The 20734-nt window shown below is 41.5% G+C and overlaps 1 protein-coding gene across 1 annotated transcript in view; it reads left to right on the top strand.

The window, feature by feature from the left end:
• Nucleotides 1-1890: 1890 nt before the first annotated feature.
• The window catches only part of zgc:158689 (uncharacterized protein LOC791177 homolog), a 66746-nt gene continuing 47902 nt past the window's right edge, over nt 1891-20734 (top strand). Inside the window, exons 1-3 of the mRNA XM_039741356.1 lie at nt 1891-4438; nt 9565-9640; nt 17101-17187. Coding sequence (XP_039597290.1) covers nt 4391-4438; nt 9565-9640; nt 17101-17187 — 211 coding nt within the window. The 5' untranslated portion in view covers nt 1891-4390. The remainder of the gene's footprint in view (nt 4439-9564; nt 9641-17100; nt 17188-20734) is intronic.

Consider the following 20734-nt stretch of genomic DNA (forward strand, 5'->3'; position numbering starts at 1 on the left):
TCCTCACCAGTTTGTCCAGGTGTGAGGTGTCCTTCTTCTTTATGCTGCCTCCCCAGCACACCACCTCATAGAAGAGGGCACTCGCCACAACTGTCTGATAGAACATCTGCAGCATCTTATTGCAGATGTTGAAGGATGCCAGCCTTCTAAGGAAGTACAGTCGGCTCTGTCCTTTCATACACAGAGCATCAGTATTGGCAGTCCAGTCCGATTTATCATCCAGCTGCACTCCCAGGTATTTATAGGTCTGCACACTCTGCACACAGTCACCTCTGATGATCACGGGGTCCAGGAGGGGCTGGTCCTCCTTAAATCCACCACCAGCTCCTTGGTTTTGCTGGTGTTCAGTTGCAGGTGGTTTGAGTCGCACCATTTAACAAAGTCTTTGATTAGTTTCCTATACTCCTATATAGCACCTATTCGAGGTTCTGGGGACCAACGTCTAATGCAGTAGGACTGGGCGCAAGGCAAGAACCAGCCCTTGACAGGATGCCAGTCTACTAAAGAGCACATTTACACATTCACCTACTTGTATGAATAACACAATAATTAAGAAGGTGAGATGTATTCCCAGCCAAGCCAAATACCAATCCCATTTAAGGGCAGCACAAGGCCTAAGACCCTATGTGCCATAAAGTGTTAAGCACTTTAACATTAATGATCTAAAATGCTTCTCACTGTGATGGCAATTTATTGAGGTTGCTGCCTGTGTAAGATAAAGAATAATGTTCTGTATTAATATATTTATGAGATGAAATAGGATGTCTTGGCTCTAGAAAGTGTGCTGCTCCTAATAACTGTAACTGTACTTTAGTTGTTCTGCCGTTTTTAAAGCATGTGGCCCGGCCAACCATGAGGGAAGACTGGGGTGAAATCTGTCAGAATAGTCACAGCCCTGTCATTTTCCCCTTTGTATTTTCATCTCTTCCTTGTATGGTGGTGGTCAAATTTTGTGACGATATTCCATCAGGCATATTCCTCACCTTTATAATCACCAACACTTTAATTCCCCGTCTTTCCATTTAAATAGTGTGCCTGCTTATTCATGAATAAAAAATATATTGAATTATCTCTTTAAGTAGGCGCCAATTTTAACGGGGTTTTCTAGCTTTGGCATTCATTATTAATTACTGAATATATGTTTGTATTTCCATGTTTATTTTTTATTCATATTTTTATTTAAAGCTTCACTTGCTTGCCGCTTCCACGTCCTTCACAGTGTGAAAACACAGAGTCACGCCGGAGTCCCCGGTCCTTGAACCGGTGCCCAATAGGGAAGTGGTAGGTCTCGTTAAGCGTTTTTACCGCTAGATGCCCCTCTTGTTCGCCTCAAAAAAAAAAAACTTGGGAGCGGGGCTGCAGTTGCCGTTTGTGTTTGTAGTTTGGGGATTTGTCACTAGATGCCTCACGTGCGGACCCTCTTCATTCGCGGCGAGGTAGAAAAGCGATCGCTAGGCAACAACATCAGCGGGAGGAAGTCGGTGGATGTGCTCGGCGATCCCTGCGGGTCCACGGCTTCGTAATTCAATTATCCTACCCCAATTTCTGATTGGCACTGGTCCTTTGACAGAGGTGGCACCCCAGGGAAATGCAAACAGGCTATCGAATGGAGGGCCATTTAAAGGACAGCTCGTGTTCAAGAAGGTCACTTTGGGGGTCTTTGGGCCTCCAAGCAACGGTGATTTATTGTGAAGGAGGTGGAGTTGGGGCAGAGAATGAAAGGGCGAACGAAGAGTGAGAGAATGAGCGAGTGGAGGGGTGACCATTCTGCGATGAACAAGTGAAAATGAAGGGGTTTTTCTAAAAGAGCTGGGGGAAGGAGAGTAGGTGAAAACGCGAATGAGACACAGGGGTGGGGGGTGTTTAAAAGCGTGCTAAAAGAGATTAAAGTGCGAGGGCCGGGGGGCGGATACTAGCTTCCCGGGCACTCTAATCCTTTTGTCCCGGTCGCCGGGTAAATGATATACTGCTGGCAGCGACTGGACCTTCTCTCCCCCATAACTCCCCTCTCCCCTCCCCTCCTGATACCACTCCGCCCCACGCACCCCCCTTCTCTCCACTTGCACCAGGCGCCGCCGCCGCGCGCTTCATTGGCATTCAGGGAGGCAGCGCGCGACTGCGCACGGGCAAGACGCGCAGATCAACGGGACGGGGAGGGGAGCGGCGGCAGTAGCGACACTGAGGATTAGGATCAACTTTGGGAAAAGTGCTCTCGTCCGGCGCTCTGCTGAGTGCGTGGTGGACTGTAAAGCTCAGCTTGTGACAGGCGTTGTTCTCATCAGTGCGAATTACAAAGCGATATAACGGATTCCTCCTGACAGAAGAAGCCGGAGATGGGCAGGGCTGGACAAGCAGGATGAAGACTGGACGAAAGGGGACTCTTTGAGGAGATTTTTACATCGATCATTGGGATTCCTGCTGCTAGCTGGAACGTGGAGGAGCGGGGTCGGGGTTTAAAAAGTGAAGTCGACCTCGCGGATCAGCTATCGACGACAGATCTGTGAAATCAGAGAGGTGGAGATAACGGTTGCTCTTTACACCGTTGTTATTATTATGATTCATTGATTTTATGTCTAGCGATCACATTCACCATTCCGTCGCCAGAAATAAAGCGATGCAAAGATGAACAGAGAGGTTAAATAAAACGGAATTCCCCATTCTCAGAGCTAGGACTAAATAAAACTGAACGGGGGGCAGTACCCGGCAGCATTGAAGCTACGGCTTTTTTCTCTTTGTCTTCTTGCAGTCGTTTTACGTGGACTTTGAAAATACAGGATGTAACTGCGTTTTAGTGTTTTTATAGGACCGACGGACACGATTTGCAAAAAGAGGGGGAAAAGACAACAAGCTGCATTTTAGAGAGAAAGGTGGCTGTATACATAGGAGCATCAAATAATCCATTTATAGAGTCGCTGGGAGCTGGAGCCAATTTCAGCAGCGTCGCACGAAACACTGGAACCGACCTGTCCGGGACACACACGCACCGGGAAGCTCTCTGATTTACAGGCGGTACATCTGAGCGACTGTAAACTTAACTTACCGTTCTTTTGGCTTTAAGTCAGGTCCAGAATAACTTAATCTGTTATAAATTAAGCCTCAATCATAAGAGAATTTAACTTGGGTAAAATATAACAATAAAAAATATTTTGACTTGTCAAAAAGCACGCAGGGCTTGTATACGTACCCAGAGTGCCTTACACGTGCCAAAATTTGCATAATGGACCCGGATGTGCGTGTGCACAAGGAGTGTTACACAAGCATCAGTAAATACTGATACCTTCAATCACTCCATAGACTCTTTGTGACACGTATGAAGATGAAGCACATATTGTACAATAATTATTAGTACACCGCACAGATAAACATAGGATCCCATAAATGCAATACAATACAAACTGGAATGAACCACGTAAAACTTTGTTGAAAAATTATTTGTTGCATAAATGCAAACAAATAAAGCGTCCAGAACAGAACATTGCATTCAGTAATAGTAATTAACACCTAAGAAGTCATAGTTTTCTTTAAAAGTGTGTCACATGCTGCCCCTTAGCAAAATGTTAACAACTGACTAGTTAAAATGTGGTGGGAGTAGTGGCATTTTTTTTAAAAATAAACTTGTTGAAACTTCCTATTAATTGTTCGTGAAAAAGTAGTATTTAACCAATAACTGCAGAATTTAAATAGGATTGATTTAGCTGGTGACTACCTAGTCGAGGATGTTAATTATTTGATATGCTGGAGCCTTCTCCTGCATAAAATATATGTGCAAGCAATATAAGTTTGATATATCTGAAGTTTAAAAAAAAAAAGTTTAATCCCTGCAACAAGTGTTTGTAAAAGGTGAAGGGTGGACATGCCAGAAATGAAAAGGAGACCCAGTCAGAACATGCATTGTAGTTTATGGGTCGAGGAAGTGAAGTTTCAGCAAAAGAAGAAATGTCATCGCTTGGATCCTTTTAATCTCCTGGTTTTGCTCCTAACAACTCATTTTGAATGAACGCTAAGCTTGTATCCAACCTAAATTCATCTAAAAACTGAAAGTGCAAGCAGCCTAAAAGAGAACTAATAGAAACATTCATCTTTTATAGGGCAGCTTTTGACTTTCTAATCTCGTCAAGGATTTAGCTCTTTAGATTTTTGCACTATCTGGCAACAAAGAGACAACTGGTTTGTCTTTTATGTACTTTGAGGCTGTGTAGATTCTTTCAACAGAGGCAGATTTTGTACCTGGTTTAAACTACACAGCTGTCCTTGCATTTTTTTTTTTATTTTTTTTTTTTTGAGCAAAGAAATAATTTGTTTGATTTAAGAGCAGAAGGCACAACAACAAGTGAAACACAGAACTGTAAATTGAAGAGAGAAAACTGGAGATACGGGGGAACTGCCAAAAATGTCCCGCTCAGAAGAAGTGAACAAAATGACTGAAAATGTGTATAAGGTGAGTGGAGCCACAGGGGTACAGATCTGCTAAACTCTCCTTTGGTGTTGAATGAGGCACAGCAGTTCAGTTAGCCTAACATCCTCAGGTGAGGGACAAAAACAAAATAAGGAAGAGTCGATGTGAGTATATTCATATTTTATTCACACAAACCATTCATCCAAAAGTTATTTTTAAAATAAGAAAAGGACCCACTTTATAAAATGCTCCAAAAGAAGATTTGCTGTTTAAAAGTCAGTCAGCATACTCATGAATGTGATGAGACCAGCTGTATGCAGTTGAAAGGTAACCTTATATTATTTACCTCCATTGTCATTACAGATTTAGAAATGTGAAAGATGCAGAGAACAGAACGAGTTGGCGCGTATTTAAGCACATGGTTTGATATTTAAATGTTAAATGTTGCATAATTTCATGTGATTTTGTTTTTTGTATTTGAAGAAAGTAACATTGCACACAATCAAGTCTACCTTATGCAACAAAGGATTTAATAGTCAAATTTAAAAAATAAAATAGATAATGTTAAAAAAGAAAGCAGAAACAAAGGGAGACAAAAGCTAACAAAACTGAATTCAACCCCCACCCGATTAGGCTTGTTAGGTGGCAGAATACTTTTTTTTTTCTCTTTAGTTCGTGATTGAGACCTTTGACATTCCAGGTTACAAAGTTCACGGTTTGGTCCGAGAGACACTGCTTCTGAATGTTTGAGGACATTTTGTAATCTTAAGTAAAAGTCCTGTGTTGTTACATAAATTAGTTTTAATCTTGATGTCATATCATTATTACCAGGTATTATGGCTGAGGAGCTTGTCATTATGTTGGCACTTAGCATTGTGGGGGTAAAAGGGATTGATAAGAAGTAGCTTGCTCTATTTCTCTTCTGCCCCCCATTTTGCCTCCCCAAGTGGCAGTAGATCACACTTCACAGAGTCCCAGTCCTCTGACATGCCACGAGAAAGGGCACATCCAAATCAAAACAAACCCCCAGCAGTGGTGTGGTGAAGGTTAAAATTGAGATATCTTATGATAGTACAGTCCAGATACAACAAACCTAGGATATGATGTTACATTCTCTTAAATCTAATGATACTTTCAGTTACTTCAGTTACTTAATTGTTACCCACATACACATATATTTAAAACAGTAAATTTCAATATAGTGACTGAAGAAGTGGCCAAAAAGGAAATAGAGGGTATAGTTATGCAAATGCTACATTAAAGAGAGACCAACTTCCAAGAACATTGCTAAGACACGATATGATTCATATTCATGTTTTAAAGAATGGTGTCATCAGTGATTTTATCTCTTTCTCTAATGCATGTGGTTTGTTTTAAATGTGTTGGGCAATGGATATGTTAGATTTGTTAGTAGCCAAGTTTCTATCTAGTTTTTTGCGACGTTTTTAAACAGAATATGCGTAAACAAAATGTGCGATATTTGCTGTCTCCAACCTGTTTCCATCCAACTGGCTTTTTATCGATCAAATGGTGTGAGTGATGACGTCATCCCCCTCAAAACGAACTCTCGCATAAATTTTGTTGTATCGCGAAAAAAAATCTGCCCGTGAGCCGTTTCCATACATAATTTTGTGTATGTCGCAAATTATCTACCTTTTGTTTTCCACGTTACACCCCCTCCACTAAACAAAGAAACAAAGAAATGGAGAGATTATTCAGACAGTTATTTGAAATTTGCCAGCTTACTGTTATTTCAGTTTCACAAATAATTGGAATTGTACGTAATATCCAAAGACGACAGCAGAATGAAGCAGTTGTTTGTCCGATAGCACTTGAGCTCGAAGAAAGTACCCCAGTGCGACGAAACCCACGGGTATGGGAGAGACGATGAAATAAGACCTTCTGGGAGGAGGTAGTGGAGAGACACTTTACAGAAAATCTCTGGCTGCAACAGTTTAGAATGACACGGCCAACATTTGAGATGTTGTGTGGATTCATCAGTCCTGATGTTGCGCCAATCACAGGTTGCCATCGACCACCGGTTCCAACCCAAAAGCGGATTGCCATCGCCCTTTACAAGCTGGCAACCTGCGCAGAGTATAGAGTAGTTGGAGAAACTTTCGGGGTTGGTAAAACTATCGTCCATCGATGTGTATATGCTGTGTGCACCGCTATTAAAGAAAAATTAATGCGGCGTTATATCAGACTTCCGACTGTAGCGGAGGCCAATGAAATTGCATACCACAATTCCTTGGTGCATCTTGTGCCACAGATTTACGGTGCGGTGGATGGCACGCATGTGCCTATTCTTCCCCCGACAGAAGGCTACCGCGATTACATTAATTGCAAAGGGTGGCCATCTATTGTTCTCCAGGCCCTTGTTGATGACAGGTGCATGATACCAGACATTTGCATTGGCACTCCTGGAAGTGCCCATGATGCAGCTGTGTTTGCAGCATCGGATCTGTACGGGTGAGCCTACCTTTCAACATCCCTTCTCAGTGCGATAACAACTGAATTAGTACTGTAACCTGCTTCCCTTAAGGTTTTTAATTAAAACTGAAATTTGAATTAATACAAAATAACGACGTTTAATAAAAAAAAACTAAAGTTAATATTACCCCGTGACCCTGTATTCGGATTCAGCGGGTTAGAAAATGGATGGATGGATAAAGTTAATATTAATGAGAGAATTTCTCATATATGCTAAAACATCTGCCATTTAATAATAAGAAAAAAATGTTTAGATAATGAAACACACGGTTTATTAAAAACTTTGACTGGCACAGTAAATTACCTTTGCGGTTTTTATATTATTTAGACATCCTGAGAGACACCCCCAGGCTACAGTTAATGTGGAGGGAGTTCAGGTACCCCTTTTAGTAGCAGGAGACCCAGCCTATCCGCTACTGCATTGACTCATCACGAGAAATAACGAGGCTCTTCATCAGACCATGCGAACCGCTCCGCTGTTCTCGTTTTGATTGCACGTGATGAAAATGTATCATGTGACACATTAATTTGCGTTAAAGCCCTTTTTTTCAGACAAAAAGTGTTTACAATGTAGTTTTTGCGACATCTGAAGTATCGATATGGAATTTATGCGCTAAAGTTAAACGGAAAAATATGTCGAAATGTACAACATTTTGTCGATAATTAGCATTTCCATCAGCTAAAATTTGAAGCACTAAATATTTTTTCGCAAAAACTCCTTGGATGGAAACCTGGCTAGTGTGGCTCTTGCCTGTCCTATCTGTGTCTGCGTGGGTTTATTTCCCACATTCCTACAGACATGCAGGTTAGGTTTATTGGTGAGTATAAAGGCCTGGTATGGGTGTGTATATGAAATGGGCCCTGAGACGGTGTCCTGTCGAGGGATGTTTCCAGCCTTGGGTCGAATGCAGACTCCGATCTGTTGCAACTCTGAATTGGATTAAACAGGATCAAACATATTAAGTAATATTATATTAGAAAATATGTGTAACTCATGAGGGGGGCACACTTCAATGTAGTGTATTTTCGTAATAGGAGCCTTTTAGTTCACATTTACCAGTATGGATTTTTCTACCTCATCCCTAAGATGTGCGTGTTAGTGTAACAGCTGGCTTTAAACTGGCACATTGTGAATGCTGGTGTACACAAGAGAGGGGTTTGAAATGGACAGGCCTCCCCACCTGCTTTGACTCCTGCCTTGTGCTAAATATTTGCAAGATACACTCCAGACCTATTGATGCTGAACAGTTTAGAAAATCGATCAATACATTCCATATAAATTGATATTGCTGTTAATAAAATGAATGCTGCAGTGGTTAATACAACTGTCTGACAGATCTGGCATTCTTGGTTCAGATACAATACAATACAATACAATTTATTTTTGTATAGCCCAAAATCACACAAGAAATGCTGCAATGGGCTTTAACAGGCCCTGCCTTTTGACAGCCCCCCAACCTTGACTCTCTAAGAAGACAAGGAAAAAATCCCCCCAAAAAAAACCCTAGTAGGGAAAAAATGGAAGAAACCTTGGGATGCCCAGTAGTTGTCTATAGGAAGTTTACCATGTGAAATTTACCACAAGCTCAGGGTTTGAAGTACAAAGCGTTAACACCACATTTTTTTCTCAAATTGTTTTTTGGAAGTGATCCATATACCATTTTGTTAGGTGACAGAGCCTATCCTGGCAGCACTGAACAGAAAGCAGACACCAGCTCTGCACCAGTTTATGACGAGGTTCGATATGCACTCGTAATAGAAGATAAACCTAACATGCATGGTGACCCTGCAGCCTCGTCCCCTCACTTTTGTATCACAGACTGCATATTCTCCCCATGTCTGTGGGTCCTTCTCAAGACTCCATGTGAGTGAATGTGTGTTTGCAGGACTGGGCCATGTGAAGCCCATCCATGACTGGTTCCCACCTTGCACCTGTAATCTTAAACTGAATAAGCAACGTATTGCATGAATAGATGCAAAGGTGTTGTAAAAAGATATTTAATTAGCACCAGCATCTCTGCAAATCTGAATTGGATGGATGGATGAATATTCATATCCAAGAACTCAATTTGTTTTCTTCATTTCAATTCATTTTTGTATAGTGCTCTTCATGGGCTCAGCTAAACGTATTAACATCAAATTGCTGACTACCTCACAGTTAGGACTGGATGGTTGGATCGTCTAGCAGGAATTGAGAAAGTGTTCTTTCAACTGAAACACTGTGTCTAATATTTCAAATATTAAAATGACAAATTTCTTTCTGGGCATGTGCACACCATCTATGCTAAACAACCAGGAAAGCAGAGCAGTATTCTCAAATGAGAACAATATGAAGACAATTAACAATGATATGTGTTCTTCTTGATAATGTAGAGCCTCTGTTCAGCCCATACCGTGAAACCCACCTGGCACAGATCTACAGGAGTGCTGGTGCGCTTACATGATTTCCATTTAAGTCTCACGGGCTCCCCAGCAGTGCCGGCAAAGCATTCAGCACAGCCTGGTGACTGATCTGCCATCAGCTATGACTGGCGCTGTTCAGACTTGTAAAAGCCCCCCTGGATCTGACAAGACTGTCATGCATAACTTAGTGGGCAACTGGCACAGCGTGAAATTGTCAGCCGCCAGAGGACGAGTGTGACATGATCCTTCTCATGTTGTAAATTTCCTTCCAGGTGATTCTGGAGCAGTTCAACCCGAGTCTGAAGAATTTTGTCACCATGGGGAAACAATACGAGAAAGCTTTGACGGGTAAGTAGAGAGCATGGAGTGAGAATGGAGGTGCAGTAGTAGAGCTGAGGCTGATTTGGACCACTGAAGTTGTCTATTTTTTCTTTTTTTTTTTGTTGTACATTCTGCCCCATTTTTCCCATTCGGATCTGGGGAAACAAAAAACTGCCTGCTTTTGTAACTATTTCACTGTTTAACTGCAAACATGGGAAAAGGAAAGAAAGAGATGCAATATATTGGGTCAAGCAGCTGAACAAAATGTGGCTGGGTGCCATGGCCCTGCCATGCGTGGAATGTAGTGAAAGGCTGCCTCGAGTACTGAGAATGCCCTGATTTGGCTCTATAGTGCATGAATGGGCACAATAAAGCGGCCGTCTTCATTATCGCTGAGCTCATGTCAGCGATTTGCAGCCGTGAGTTTTCTGAACCTCTGCTTCCCAGGGGATGGGAGCAAATCCTGGTAGGAATGAGCGCAAGATGGGAATAAGACTTGGGTGGGACCCGGCCAACTCACAGGGCAGCAGCTTCTCTCATTTTATGAGTGAAGTTCATTTGGCTGAAGTTCTTTACCCTTATGAAATATGTACATTTTGACATGTCTTTTCATTATTTAATGTTATTTTTCAAAATAGTTAATCATATAAGCAGACACAACACCTATACATGTGAGTATGGCTTCCAAGTGCAGTCCATTCAGTAATCATAAGGGAACATCATGTATCATTAGAAGACTCTCACAGTCTGATTGAGAGCCACAATGGCATGAGAGCGAGAACCTGCTCTTCAGCTATAATAATGGGTTCAGTGTCCTGGGTTCAAACTCCACATCTCTGGTCATTGTTATCCCTGTGTCCTCCCACGTTACTAAAGACATGCCGGTTAGGTTAAACTGGCCAGCCCTGTGTGCATGAGCGGGTCCTGTGATTGCCTCCAGGACTGTCTCCAACTTTGTGACCGAGGCAAATGAATTGGGTTAAGTGGGTTTGAACATGACTAACAGGGCAGTGCATTATGTGTGCATAATAGAGGGTAATGTATCTCTTATAAAATGAGTTAAATGTCATGCTAAAGAAACACCAGTTAGTTTCATTGGCACAAGGGCAGATCTGTGGTTGTGACTGGCACCTCATCCAGCATTGGCTTCTGCCCCATAGGCTGTGGTCCCTGGGAACTGGATTAAGTTTGAGAATGTTATGTTACGGTAGCATCGCAGTCTGAAAACTAGAACAATCTAGACAAGAACAGGCCATTCAGCCCAACAATGCTCGCCAGGCCTATCCACTTAATACTTCTAAAATAATATCAAGTCAAGTTTTGAAAGTCCCTAAAGTCTTACTGTCTACCACACTACTCGGCAGCTTATTCGAAGTGTCTCTGTGTCTGCCTCTGTGTAACTTCTAGCGTGGGTTCCCTTGCTGGGACTCCATTTTGTGCCCACAGTGCAGACCCATGAAGTTAGGTCAATTGGCAGCCCAGAGTTGAGTGAATTGTGAATGAACTTGTGGGTTTGTGCCACGTGTAGTATTGGCATCTCCTACCAGGGCAGCTTGGACTGGTCGTAAGTCCCCCCTACCTCGGACTAAGTAAATGGTTGAATGGTCTAGTAGAAATTTTAGCAAGTGTTTTATCAACTGAAGCATTTAGAAAAAAATTCAAGAATAACTGTCTAATACTTGAAATATTAAAATGACAAATTTCTATTACAATCGAGAATATATAAATATTTCAATTGAAGCAGACATTTTCATATTTCAGATGCAACTATTATTGATTATTTACTACAGTGTGAAATAAATCAATGCACATCCTATGAACACCCCGAATTTGGGACCCTCTAATAGAGGTCCAAAAAGGGCTAGACCCCTAATAAAGGATCGAAAAATCAAAAAAATATATTCAAATACACTGACCTTTAAATAGTGTAAAATCATACTCCACTTGCTTATGTTTAAAATCTGCTGTTTTTAATCTTCTGGGAGTGGCTGTTAGAGAGATGGGACCACCAGTAAAGAATCAGATATCAAAAATATTATCACATTTGTGATCAGCAACCTCAAAATAGCATAATTTAACACTCCACCTGCCTAAAGTGCTAATCCTCATTTTTTGAAAGTTTGGTGAAAAGGAGTAACTTTGACCCCTCATATCCTATTTGGGGGTAAACCCCTAGGGCTGGTTGATGTGGCTTGTACAATTTCAACTCCTTCTGAACATTTTTGCTGAAGCCACATATTAGTTTACTCTGTCATAAGGGTGTACTTTCCTGCCTAAATTATGGTCCAAACATGGTGTAGAAATTAGGGTTATTGGGGCTAGAGGACCTAAATGGGATGGAACCCCAAAAAGCTCAACATCGTGCATAACCAGACATCATAAGTGCGGTTTTTCTTGTACCGGTGGCTTGGAAGGTGTCGGACACAAACAAACTGAAGTGATTCTTATGAACACAACATTCATTTTCATGAATACTCAAGAGTTGATAAGAGTCTTCCAACTACAAAGTGACAGGTTCACACCACAGTGGAGGCTGGATGTGGCCTGGCGCATACTGTCTCACATCTTTGTGCAGGTAGCTAGGTAGCTAACGAAGTCTTTCAGATATCTGGTAGCAACACACCTTTTTGAAAAGTGAGGATTGCCCCGAGCCACAGCCTTAAAATGTGTCAGTTTAGTGGGCAGGAGTTATGGCCTTCAGCCAAAGCACAAATATTTGGAATAAATGTCATTTTTGGAAGTGTGCAAAGAGGTAAGGAATTCATATCTTGTTGAAGGTCTGAGGTGCCACAGAGAGCATTGCTGTCCCCAGGCGTTCTCTGTGAATTCTGCAGGACCTCCATAGTTTTCCTCATAGCACTCTGACTCCCACAAGACATGCCATGAGATTTTCTGGTTTCTTAAAATTAACTGGTAACTCTAAACTGGCCTAGTATAACTGACTGTGGGTGAGTGTACCCCATCCCAATCCAGAGATGCCAGGCTTCACATGGTACTGAACTCTATAAGCGGGTTAGCATGGACACCAGTGTCGGTGTGTGACCACAAAGGTTTGACATCCCTTGAACCCTACTGCTGGAAGAGACTTATGAATTGAGTAGATTAGAAAATATACAGATGTACAGTCTTAATCTTTGAAGACTTATGAAGTGTCAAGCTTTATTCTATCAGTACCCAGAATACATAGCCATTGTGAATTAGTTACTCATTTTTTTATCAAGTTATCATTAAATATGTGGCTCCTTTCACAGAGTGTACCGCCAAATGCATGTGTTTGCTTCCATAGTTATCTGTCCAGTCTTCCATCCATCCATTATCCAACCCGCTATATCCTAACTACAGGATCATGGGAGCCTGCTGGAGCCAACCCCGGGCAGGGTGTCAGCCCACCACAGATCTGTCCAGTCTTTCCTTGTCTTATTCAGCCAGCTTTTTGACAAGAACAGACACAAAACAAACTATTCCCCAAAATCTAAGATCCTTTTTTATCATTTTGAAGCAGAGACTACATTTTTTGGCAAGAGTGAAGCTTTATTTCTTCCTGAATTATGTCTGCTTGCTACAGTGGTCTGAGGATAGCTGGCATACTGCCGTAATGTTCATGTAATGTCTTCTCAAACATACTGGTCATTGGAGTTTCTTTGATCAGAAAACATTACCCTGAGTTCATCCAGAGCCTTAGAGATTTCAGAGGTGCCAGTACCTTATCTAATACTTGTACATCACAAAAAAGTGGCATGGTGGCACAGTAGTAGCACTGCTGCAACTCAACAAGGAGACAAAAGTTCAAAAAACAGGTGCTCCCTGCTTGGAGTTTGCATGCTTTCCCCGCGTCCACATTCATTTCCTTTGGGTACTCTGGTTTCCACAGTCTAACGACATGCATGCACGTCAAGTGAATTGGCAGTTCTAAATTGAAGCCTGTTGTGTGTGCGTGTGTGTGTGTGTGTGAGTGTGTGTGTGTTCACATTGTGTTGGAGTGGGGCCCTGTTCAGGAATTGTTCCTAACGTCTGCATGATGCTTGCTGGGATAGGCCCTGGATAACCTTGCTCCCACTAAGCAGGTTTAGAAGATGGATGGATAAAAGTGTTAGGAGTTGCACAATGGAAAGTGTTGCCACTGCACAAATCCTAACCAGTCTCTCTGCAATGGTCTTCTTCTGTGTAGTCGGATTTATTTCCACAATGTCATGGCAAATGTGAAAAGACGTGGTGTGCTATTGACTGTGCTTGTGGCCCTACAACTAACTGGCACTCTCCCCATTCAGAGTTGTTTAGCAGATGATCATCATCATGGCTTAGTGAGTTGCAGGGGCTGTGCATTCACCATTCCAGGGTTAAATCCCGTGCATGGGCACCATCAGTGTAGAGTTTCATTGTGTGTACTTTCATTTTTCATCAGGTATTCCATTTTTTGCAGGTATAGTAGATGATCCATGGTATGGTGTAATGTGATTTAGTGGTTAGTAGATCTACCGTTCTAAATTTAAATCTAGTGTGAGGACTCTGTCAGTGTCAAGTTTCTTCTCATGGTAAAAGTGTAGGTTTTCACTTGAGCATGCCAGGCATGCTTCTTCATCCCTTTAATATTTGTTAATTAATTGGACCCATATGAGTAGTAATTCTAAATCAGACTCATGGAAGTAAGTATAGTGGCTATACGTGAGTGATATCCCATTCAGGGCTGGCTCACGCCCAGTGCTGCCAAGAAGGGCATTGTAACCCTGAATTGGTTAACTAGATTTAAAAATGTGATGTGATGCCAGTAAAAGGTCTGACATGCGCACCCTATCCTTTCTCATAACACAGATGCCACACTTCTTCAGCTTAGTCCATCAATTTGCTTGTGTGTTCAGCCCACAGTGGAGCTGGCAGTCTGAGGACTGGGGTGGAAGCTATTTCTGACACTGAAGACAATCTACTTTTGTTGAATATATTTAAACCCTCCAGTCATTTTTTGAACATACAATTACATTAGAGTAGTCATCATAATCTGAAAAAACAATCTATTTGTCATGCCTAGCCTACTGGCAAGTGGTACAATACTATAAAATCCCTCACCACCAGGCTTAAATAAGGTTTACACCATCAGACTGTAAAATCCTTGATACCTTTTGGTGGATTGATTAATACCTTGTACTCTATTTAGCCAAATAAGTCGTCACAATGACTCACTGTATAGTCAATGTCCATGAACTTCACAAAAACAACTATACTACAAATATCTATATCTATCTATCTATCTATCTATCTATCTATCTATCTATCTATCTATCTATCTATCTATTATATAGTGCCTTTCCTATCTATCTATCTATCTATCTATCTATCTATCTATCTATCTATCTATCTATCTATCTATCTATCTATCAATCATCATCATGTTTAGATTATTATGTCTTTTACATTTCTCTGGGTATACGGTGTGTTCTTTATCATTTTTCTGTTAATGCTTTTCAATTCATTATTATTACTCTTTATTATTATTACTTTTGCTATTTTAGTTATTTATATTTCTGTAGAAGGCATCATGGTGGCATAGTGGTAGTATTTGTGTCCCAGGTCCTCCCTGCGTGGAATTTGTATGTGTCTGTATGGGTTTCCTCCAGGAGCTCCAGTTTCCTCCCACAGTCCAAAGACATGCATACTGCAAGACTGGTGATACTAAACTGGCTGTAGTGTATATCCGGTGTGTGTGTTTGCCCTGCGATGGACTGGCAAGCCTATCCAGGGTTTGTTGTTGCCTTGTGCCCAGTGCTAGCTAGAATAGGCTCCAGTACCCCCCAATGACCCTGCTCAGGACTAAGTGGGTTAGACACTGACTGACTGACTGACTGACTGACAGACAGACTGACTGACTGACTGACTGACTGACAGACATTTCTCTTGATATTATCTTTTGTGCATTTATTTATTTTTATTTATATTTTTTCAGTTCTTAGAGGTTTTTTTTAACTTGATTTGGTGAGTAAGTACCTGTTCACTTATAATTGACTTCAATTAGTTTATTATACTTATTATACTTTTCTATTATAATGTTAACGTGACCATTTTTGTAAGATTTGTTAATTTCCAATATATTCCTGATTTCTGAGTATCATTTAATTTTTTATGTTGTCTGGTTTCACTATGTTCACTTATTTCATTGAATGTTATTGATTTCTGCTATGTATATATTTTTTGCACATATTATGGTATTTTTGTATTTTTATGATATTCATTTGTTTAAATAGACTATGTTTTCATATTATTAGTCTTCTTTTCTCTGCTGCTGATACTTACCATTACTCTTAGATACTCTGTTTAGCCATCCACCCAACCAGTTTCTGGAGGTGCTTATTCATTAGAGGTATTTAATAATAATAATAATAATAATAATAATAATATTTCTTTACATTTATATAATGCTTTTCTCACTACGTCCCAGCAGCCCTGGGTATCGATGCCAGTATGCTGCAGGGCACACGCATTCATACTGGCACAAATCAGAGTGATCATTTGATCCAACTGCATGTCTTGGAGATGTGAGAGGAAAACCACAGCAACTAAATGGAAAATGTGTCTGCTCCATACAGATAATGATGGGCCTTGTACAAAATCCACCAATTATTATGTCACCTGTCTAAAACAGAGAAACCGGGAGTCATATTCTTCTTCTTATTTCAGCTGCTCCCATTAGGGGTCACCACAGCGAATCATCTTCTTCCATATCTTCCTGTCCTCTCCATCTTGTTCTGTTACACCCATCATCTGCATGTCCTCTCTCACCACATCCATAAACCTTCTCTTAGGCCTTCCTCTTTTCTTCTTCCCTGGCAGCTCTATCCTTAGCATCCTTCTCCCAATATACCCAGCATCATGTCCAAACCAACACAGTCTTGCCTCTCTGACTTTGTCTCCCAACGGTCCAGCCTGAGCTGACCCCCTTACTCTGTGATATTCAGGTTACACATACAGGTGCATGTGGCTGCCATTCTCTCTGTGTCTGTGTCATTTTCCTTCCACATCTAAGATATTATTCTGACTTGACCAGCTGTTATTGACTTGAGGGCTGCACATGAGCGTGCTCTGTGGTGGACTGCCATCCAGCCCAGAGCTGCTTCCTGGATTGTACCCTGTGTAACTATGATAAGCATCAACTCTCCACAACCCAGAGAAGAAGAAGTGTGGTGGAAAATGGCTGGATGGATCAGTGGCTGTGAATCAATTACACTCTAATCCTAAAATGAGCTTTTCATTTGAGAAGTGAAAGACACGCTCCCAACCTGAACTGTTGAGCTCCTCTTGATACCATTATTATGTCAGAATGACTTTCACTGATGAAGCTTGTTATCTCCATAGAGAAGACCCCAGCGGGCGCTGGCTTGCATTCTCACCTGATTTTCTGTTTCCTTATCATTTGTGCCTTTGGGACTGTCTTGTATTGCACTCCTCCTCTGGTGAGCTTATTTGACAGCGTAATTCTGAAGTCATGTCTGCTTTTATAGGTGTAACACTTGCTGCTAAAGGCTATTTCGATGCTCTGGTGAAGCTGGGAGAGCTGGCCAGTGACAGCCAGGGGTCCAAGGAGTTGGGTGAGTACTGCGAGTTGCTTGGATGTGAGTTTTCTGCCTTCATGATGATCAGGCCTCGGGTGTCTTTCTCATTCCAGTTTTCAGAGCCAAGAGGTGGAAGTGTCCGTTCGTTTCTGCGGTGTCATCACATTAACTCCCTCTGCTTGTGCCCCCTGATCCTGCCCCATTTGTCTCATACAATGCTGTGACACCAGCCTCTTTCTCCGTTCATTGTAAAGAAAGGCAGCAAAAAGGAGGGGGTGGAGAGAGTCAGAGAGAGAGGCAGCCCATTGTTCTGAGCTTAGTGGCATCACATGACTGGGAACTGTGCTATTGTGTGGCCTTTTCATTTTGGGGGGGGTGGGCGTTCTAAGAAGTAAGGTGGGTGGGGGAGGGGTAGGTCCCTGTCATTTGTCAAAACTGCAGGCTGGGATTGAATGTTGGGGAGCTGGAGGGCTTAGATTAGCAAAGTTTGGACTGGGAGCCGGTGAGAGATGGCAAGAAAGGAAGTGTTAATCAGAGAAGCACATACAGTAGGCGGGAGGTCGGGAATGGTAGAAACAAAATGGAGAAGCTGGGAGAGGAACAAGTGGCAGATTTATTACAGCTCTTACTCCGTCTATTGCATCTGTGTGTGAGTTTTTCTTTGTGAAGGAAGTTCTTAAAATTCCTGAAAGATTCCTGGCACTGAATGTTTTGTGCCCAACTTTGTGTGGCTTTATTTAAAGCACTTGTGGAGAGCACAAGAATGTAAACTCCAGCGTGCTTAGCAGTACATGCTTACTGGCGAGATTTGTGCTTAGCTATTAGCTAAAGAGCCAATAGCACTTGAAATCATACTTGTTGTTGCAGTTATTAATGAAATAGCATTAAAAATAGTTTCACAGTAGAAAACGTTTCAGTCGCCGTGCAAAGACTGGAGCAACACCAACTGACCAGTTCATCCATTCATCACCAAATCAGCTTAGTCCAGCTCTTGATTTCAGAGAGTCAATGCTATTTGGGCAGCAACTGGTACAAGAGAGGAGCCAGTCCATTAAATGGTCCACTGACACACACTCACTCGCTTTCATATACAGGGCCAATTTAGTGACACCATAAATGTTACATTACTGTTGACTAATGGCAGTTTTTACTGTCAAATAATTGTAATAGCAAAGTCCAGTCTTATAATGTGAATTTCCCCTTGGGATTAATAAAGTATCTATCTATCTATCTATCTATCTATCTATCTATCTATCTATCTATCTATCTATCTATCTATCTATCTATCTATCTATCTATCTATCTATCTAACATGCACTGTGGTCAGATGGCTAGGGTGGAAAGAAAATCAAAAACTCCAGCCAATGGGCCTAACATACAAGTCTTAGCAATTATATGTTAAAAATACAGTAGGCTAGGAGTCAAACGCGGGTGGAGTGAGGCGGCAACAATAACTACTGTGCCAGAATGCCATCCTATATTAAAAATCAATAGTTTTAAAATTAGAACATAAGAATTCAGACATACGACTAGAGACCATTCAATCCATCAAGCTACTTTATTTTCTAATATAAAGATAAGTCCAAATATATCTACAATATATTTATAAAAATGAAAATCAAAAGAATACAGTCAGTTTTCCTGAGTTTAATTTTTTCAACATGTTTTTCTTGGTTGCTAGTATACAGGATGAGTCAAAATTATGTTAACACTAATGGTACTTCTATGTATATACCTATATACAATTTCCGAGGACAATTTATGTGCCACATATGAGCTGAACATGATGGCAAACAGGTTGAGACATTCCTGTAAATCATCTTGCACATATGAAGTATGTTTTGTGAATAAATTGTTTCCGCCATTCAAATGTTAACATAATTTTGACTCACCCTGTATTTATCCCTGTAAGAGCGGTGGGAAACAGCCCAGACACAGACAGATGGACATCGTTTTTAGTCACCCAACACATGTTTATTTACACTATTTACGACTGTTAACAAGTGCACAACCCAGTGCCGCAGCACCAATCACCCCAAAGTCCAGGCCTCTTTCCACAATGCCTTTCCTCTCCCAGACCTCGTCCTCTTCCACCCGACTCCTGCCCTGAATGAAGGGAGGTGGCCCCTTTTATTGTCCCCCGGATGTGCTCCGGCAATCTTCCAACGACACGCCCCAGTGTTGCTGAAGTGCCTGCTGGATCCCAGGAAGCACTCCGGGTGTCCCTGCTTCTCTTCCCCCCAGTACTTCCTGGTGTGGTGGATGTGCTGAGGTCCAGGGCTCTCCAGGCATTGTGACCAAGGGCACCTACAGGGTTGAGCTTCAAAGCTCTGTACCTGTGGTCCCCACAGCAACCAGGGCAGTCGCCCCCTCGTGGTCTGGAGGAGGCGTGAGCCCTCCTCCGGTCCTCTTGGGCGTGCCAGCTGGGTACCACCCCCAACCGCGTGCCACAGAGCCATTTGTTAGTTAGTAAGGTTATGTTAAACTGACAGAAGTATTTTCTTAGTTATGTTAAAATGTTTGCCAATATATTAATGCACAGGCTGTGGGAGATTCTATTATATCCCTCACAAGCTAAATTGAAATGGAATATTCTAATTATTTCTTGTCCTTCTGAGTACAGATTAGTCCCAGTTTATGATCTGCCATGCACTTGGTAAGGCATGCGTGGCAAAGTTTTCAAACCATATCCCATAGCGTATCATTTTGACCATATTGAATGTGCCGTGCGTACAGAACATACTGAATGTATTAAGTAAAGCATATATAAGTTTGCCATAGAGAAATAACACAACCTTTAAGTATAAAATACAACTGAAGTTTAGTAAGAAAAAGCTAAGTTTGTAAAAGAAACATTTTTTTCCTTTTTTGCATTTATCTTGCACGTGTAATAACTTTTTTCTCTATTTTTGTGTGAACTGTTTTGCTTTGAATTTTCACAGAACCTTTTTAAAATAAATTTTATTGAACTGAGAAATTTCTTTTGTTAAACATTTGACTCATGCTGGACACTGCCTTGCCAACTCAGTAACTTCTTGATTTTGGTAACCTGGAAAAGACACAGCTACAATCCCAACAGTCACACACCGGTCTGCCAGAGCCATGTTGCTGAGCTGACACATTCAGTGTTGTCAACAGTACTGGATGTAGATGGGTGACCTGCTCATCCCTTTAACTATAACACTGATGTGGCCATTCTTGGACTTTTCAATTCATTTGTAGACACTTCGCTGCGTCAAATCATTGTTTCGATACTATGCTGAATGTGATGGAACTGAACTTGTGATACACTTTCAGCCCCAGAAAATCCATAATATCATGCTGCTCTTCTCTGGTGCATGCACAAAAGGGAGCGCCCATTTTATCGCTGGTATAACAATTAAACAAAAGCTCTCACACTCATAAGTGCAACTACCTCTACAGCTGGCAGTATAAAGATATTCCAAGTTTATTATGGATTCTTTTTGTCATACCATCATAATGAATTGACTGTACTGGACAGCAGCCAGAAGCTACTTCTGCTACTTCTGACAGGGGACTCTGCCAGACATTCCCAGCAGACCCTCACAATACGTTTGGGCCT

Source organism: Polypterus senegalus, chromosome 18 (assembly GCF_016835505.1).
Source record: "Polypterus senegalus isolate Bchr_013 chromosome 18, ASM1683550v1, whole genome shotgun sequence".
In the NCBI taxonomy this organism is placed as follows: domain Eukaryota; kingdom Metazoa; phylum Chordata; class Cladistia; order Polypteriformes; family Polypteridae; genus Polypterus; species Polypterus senegalus.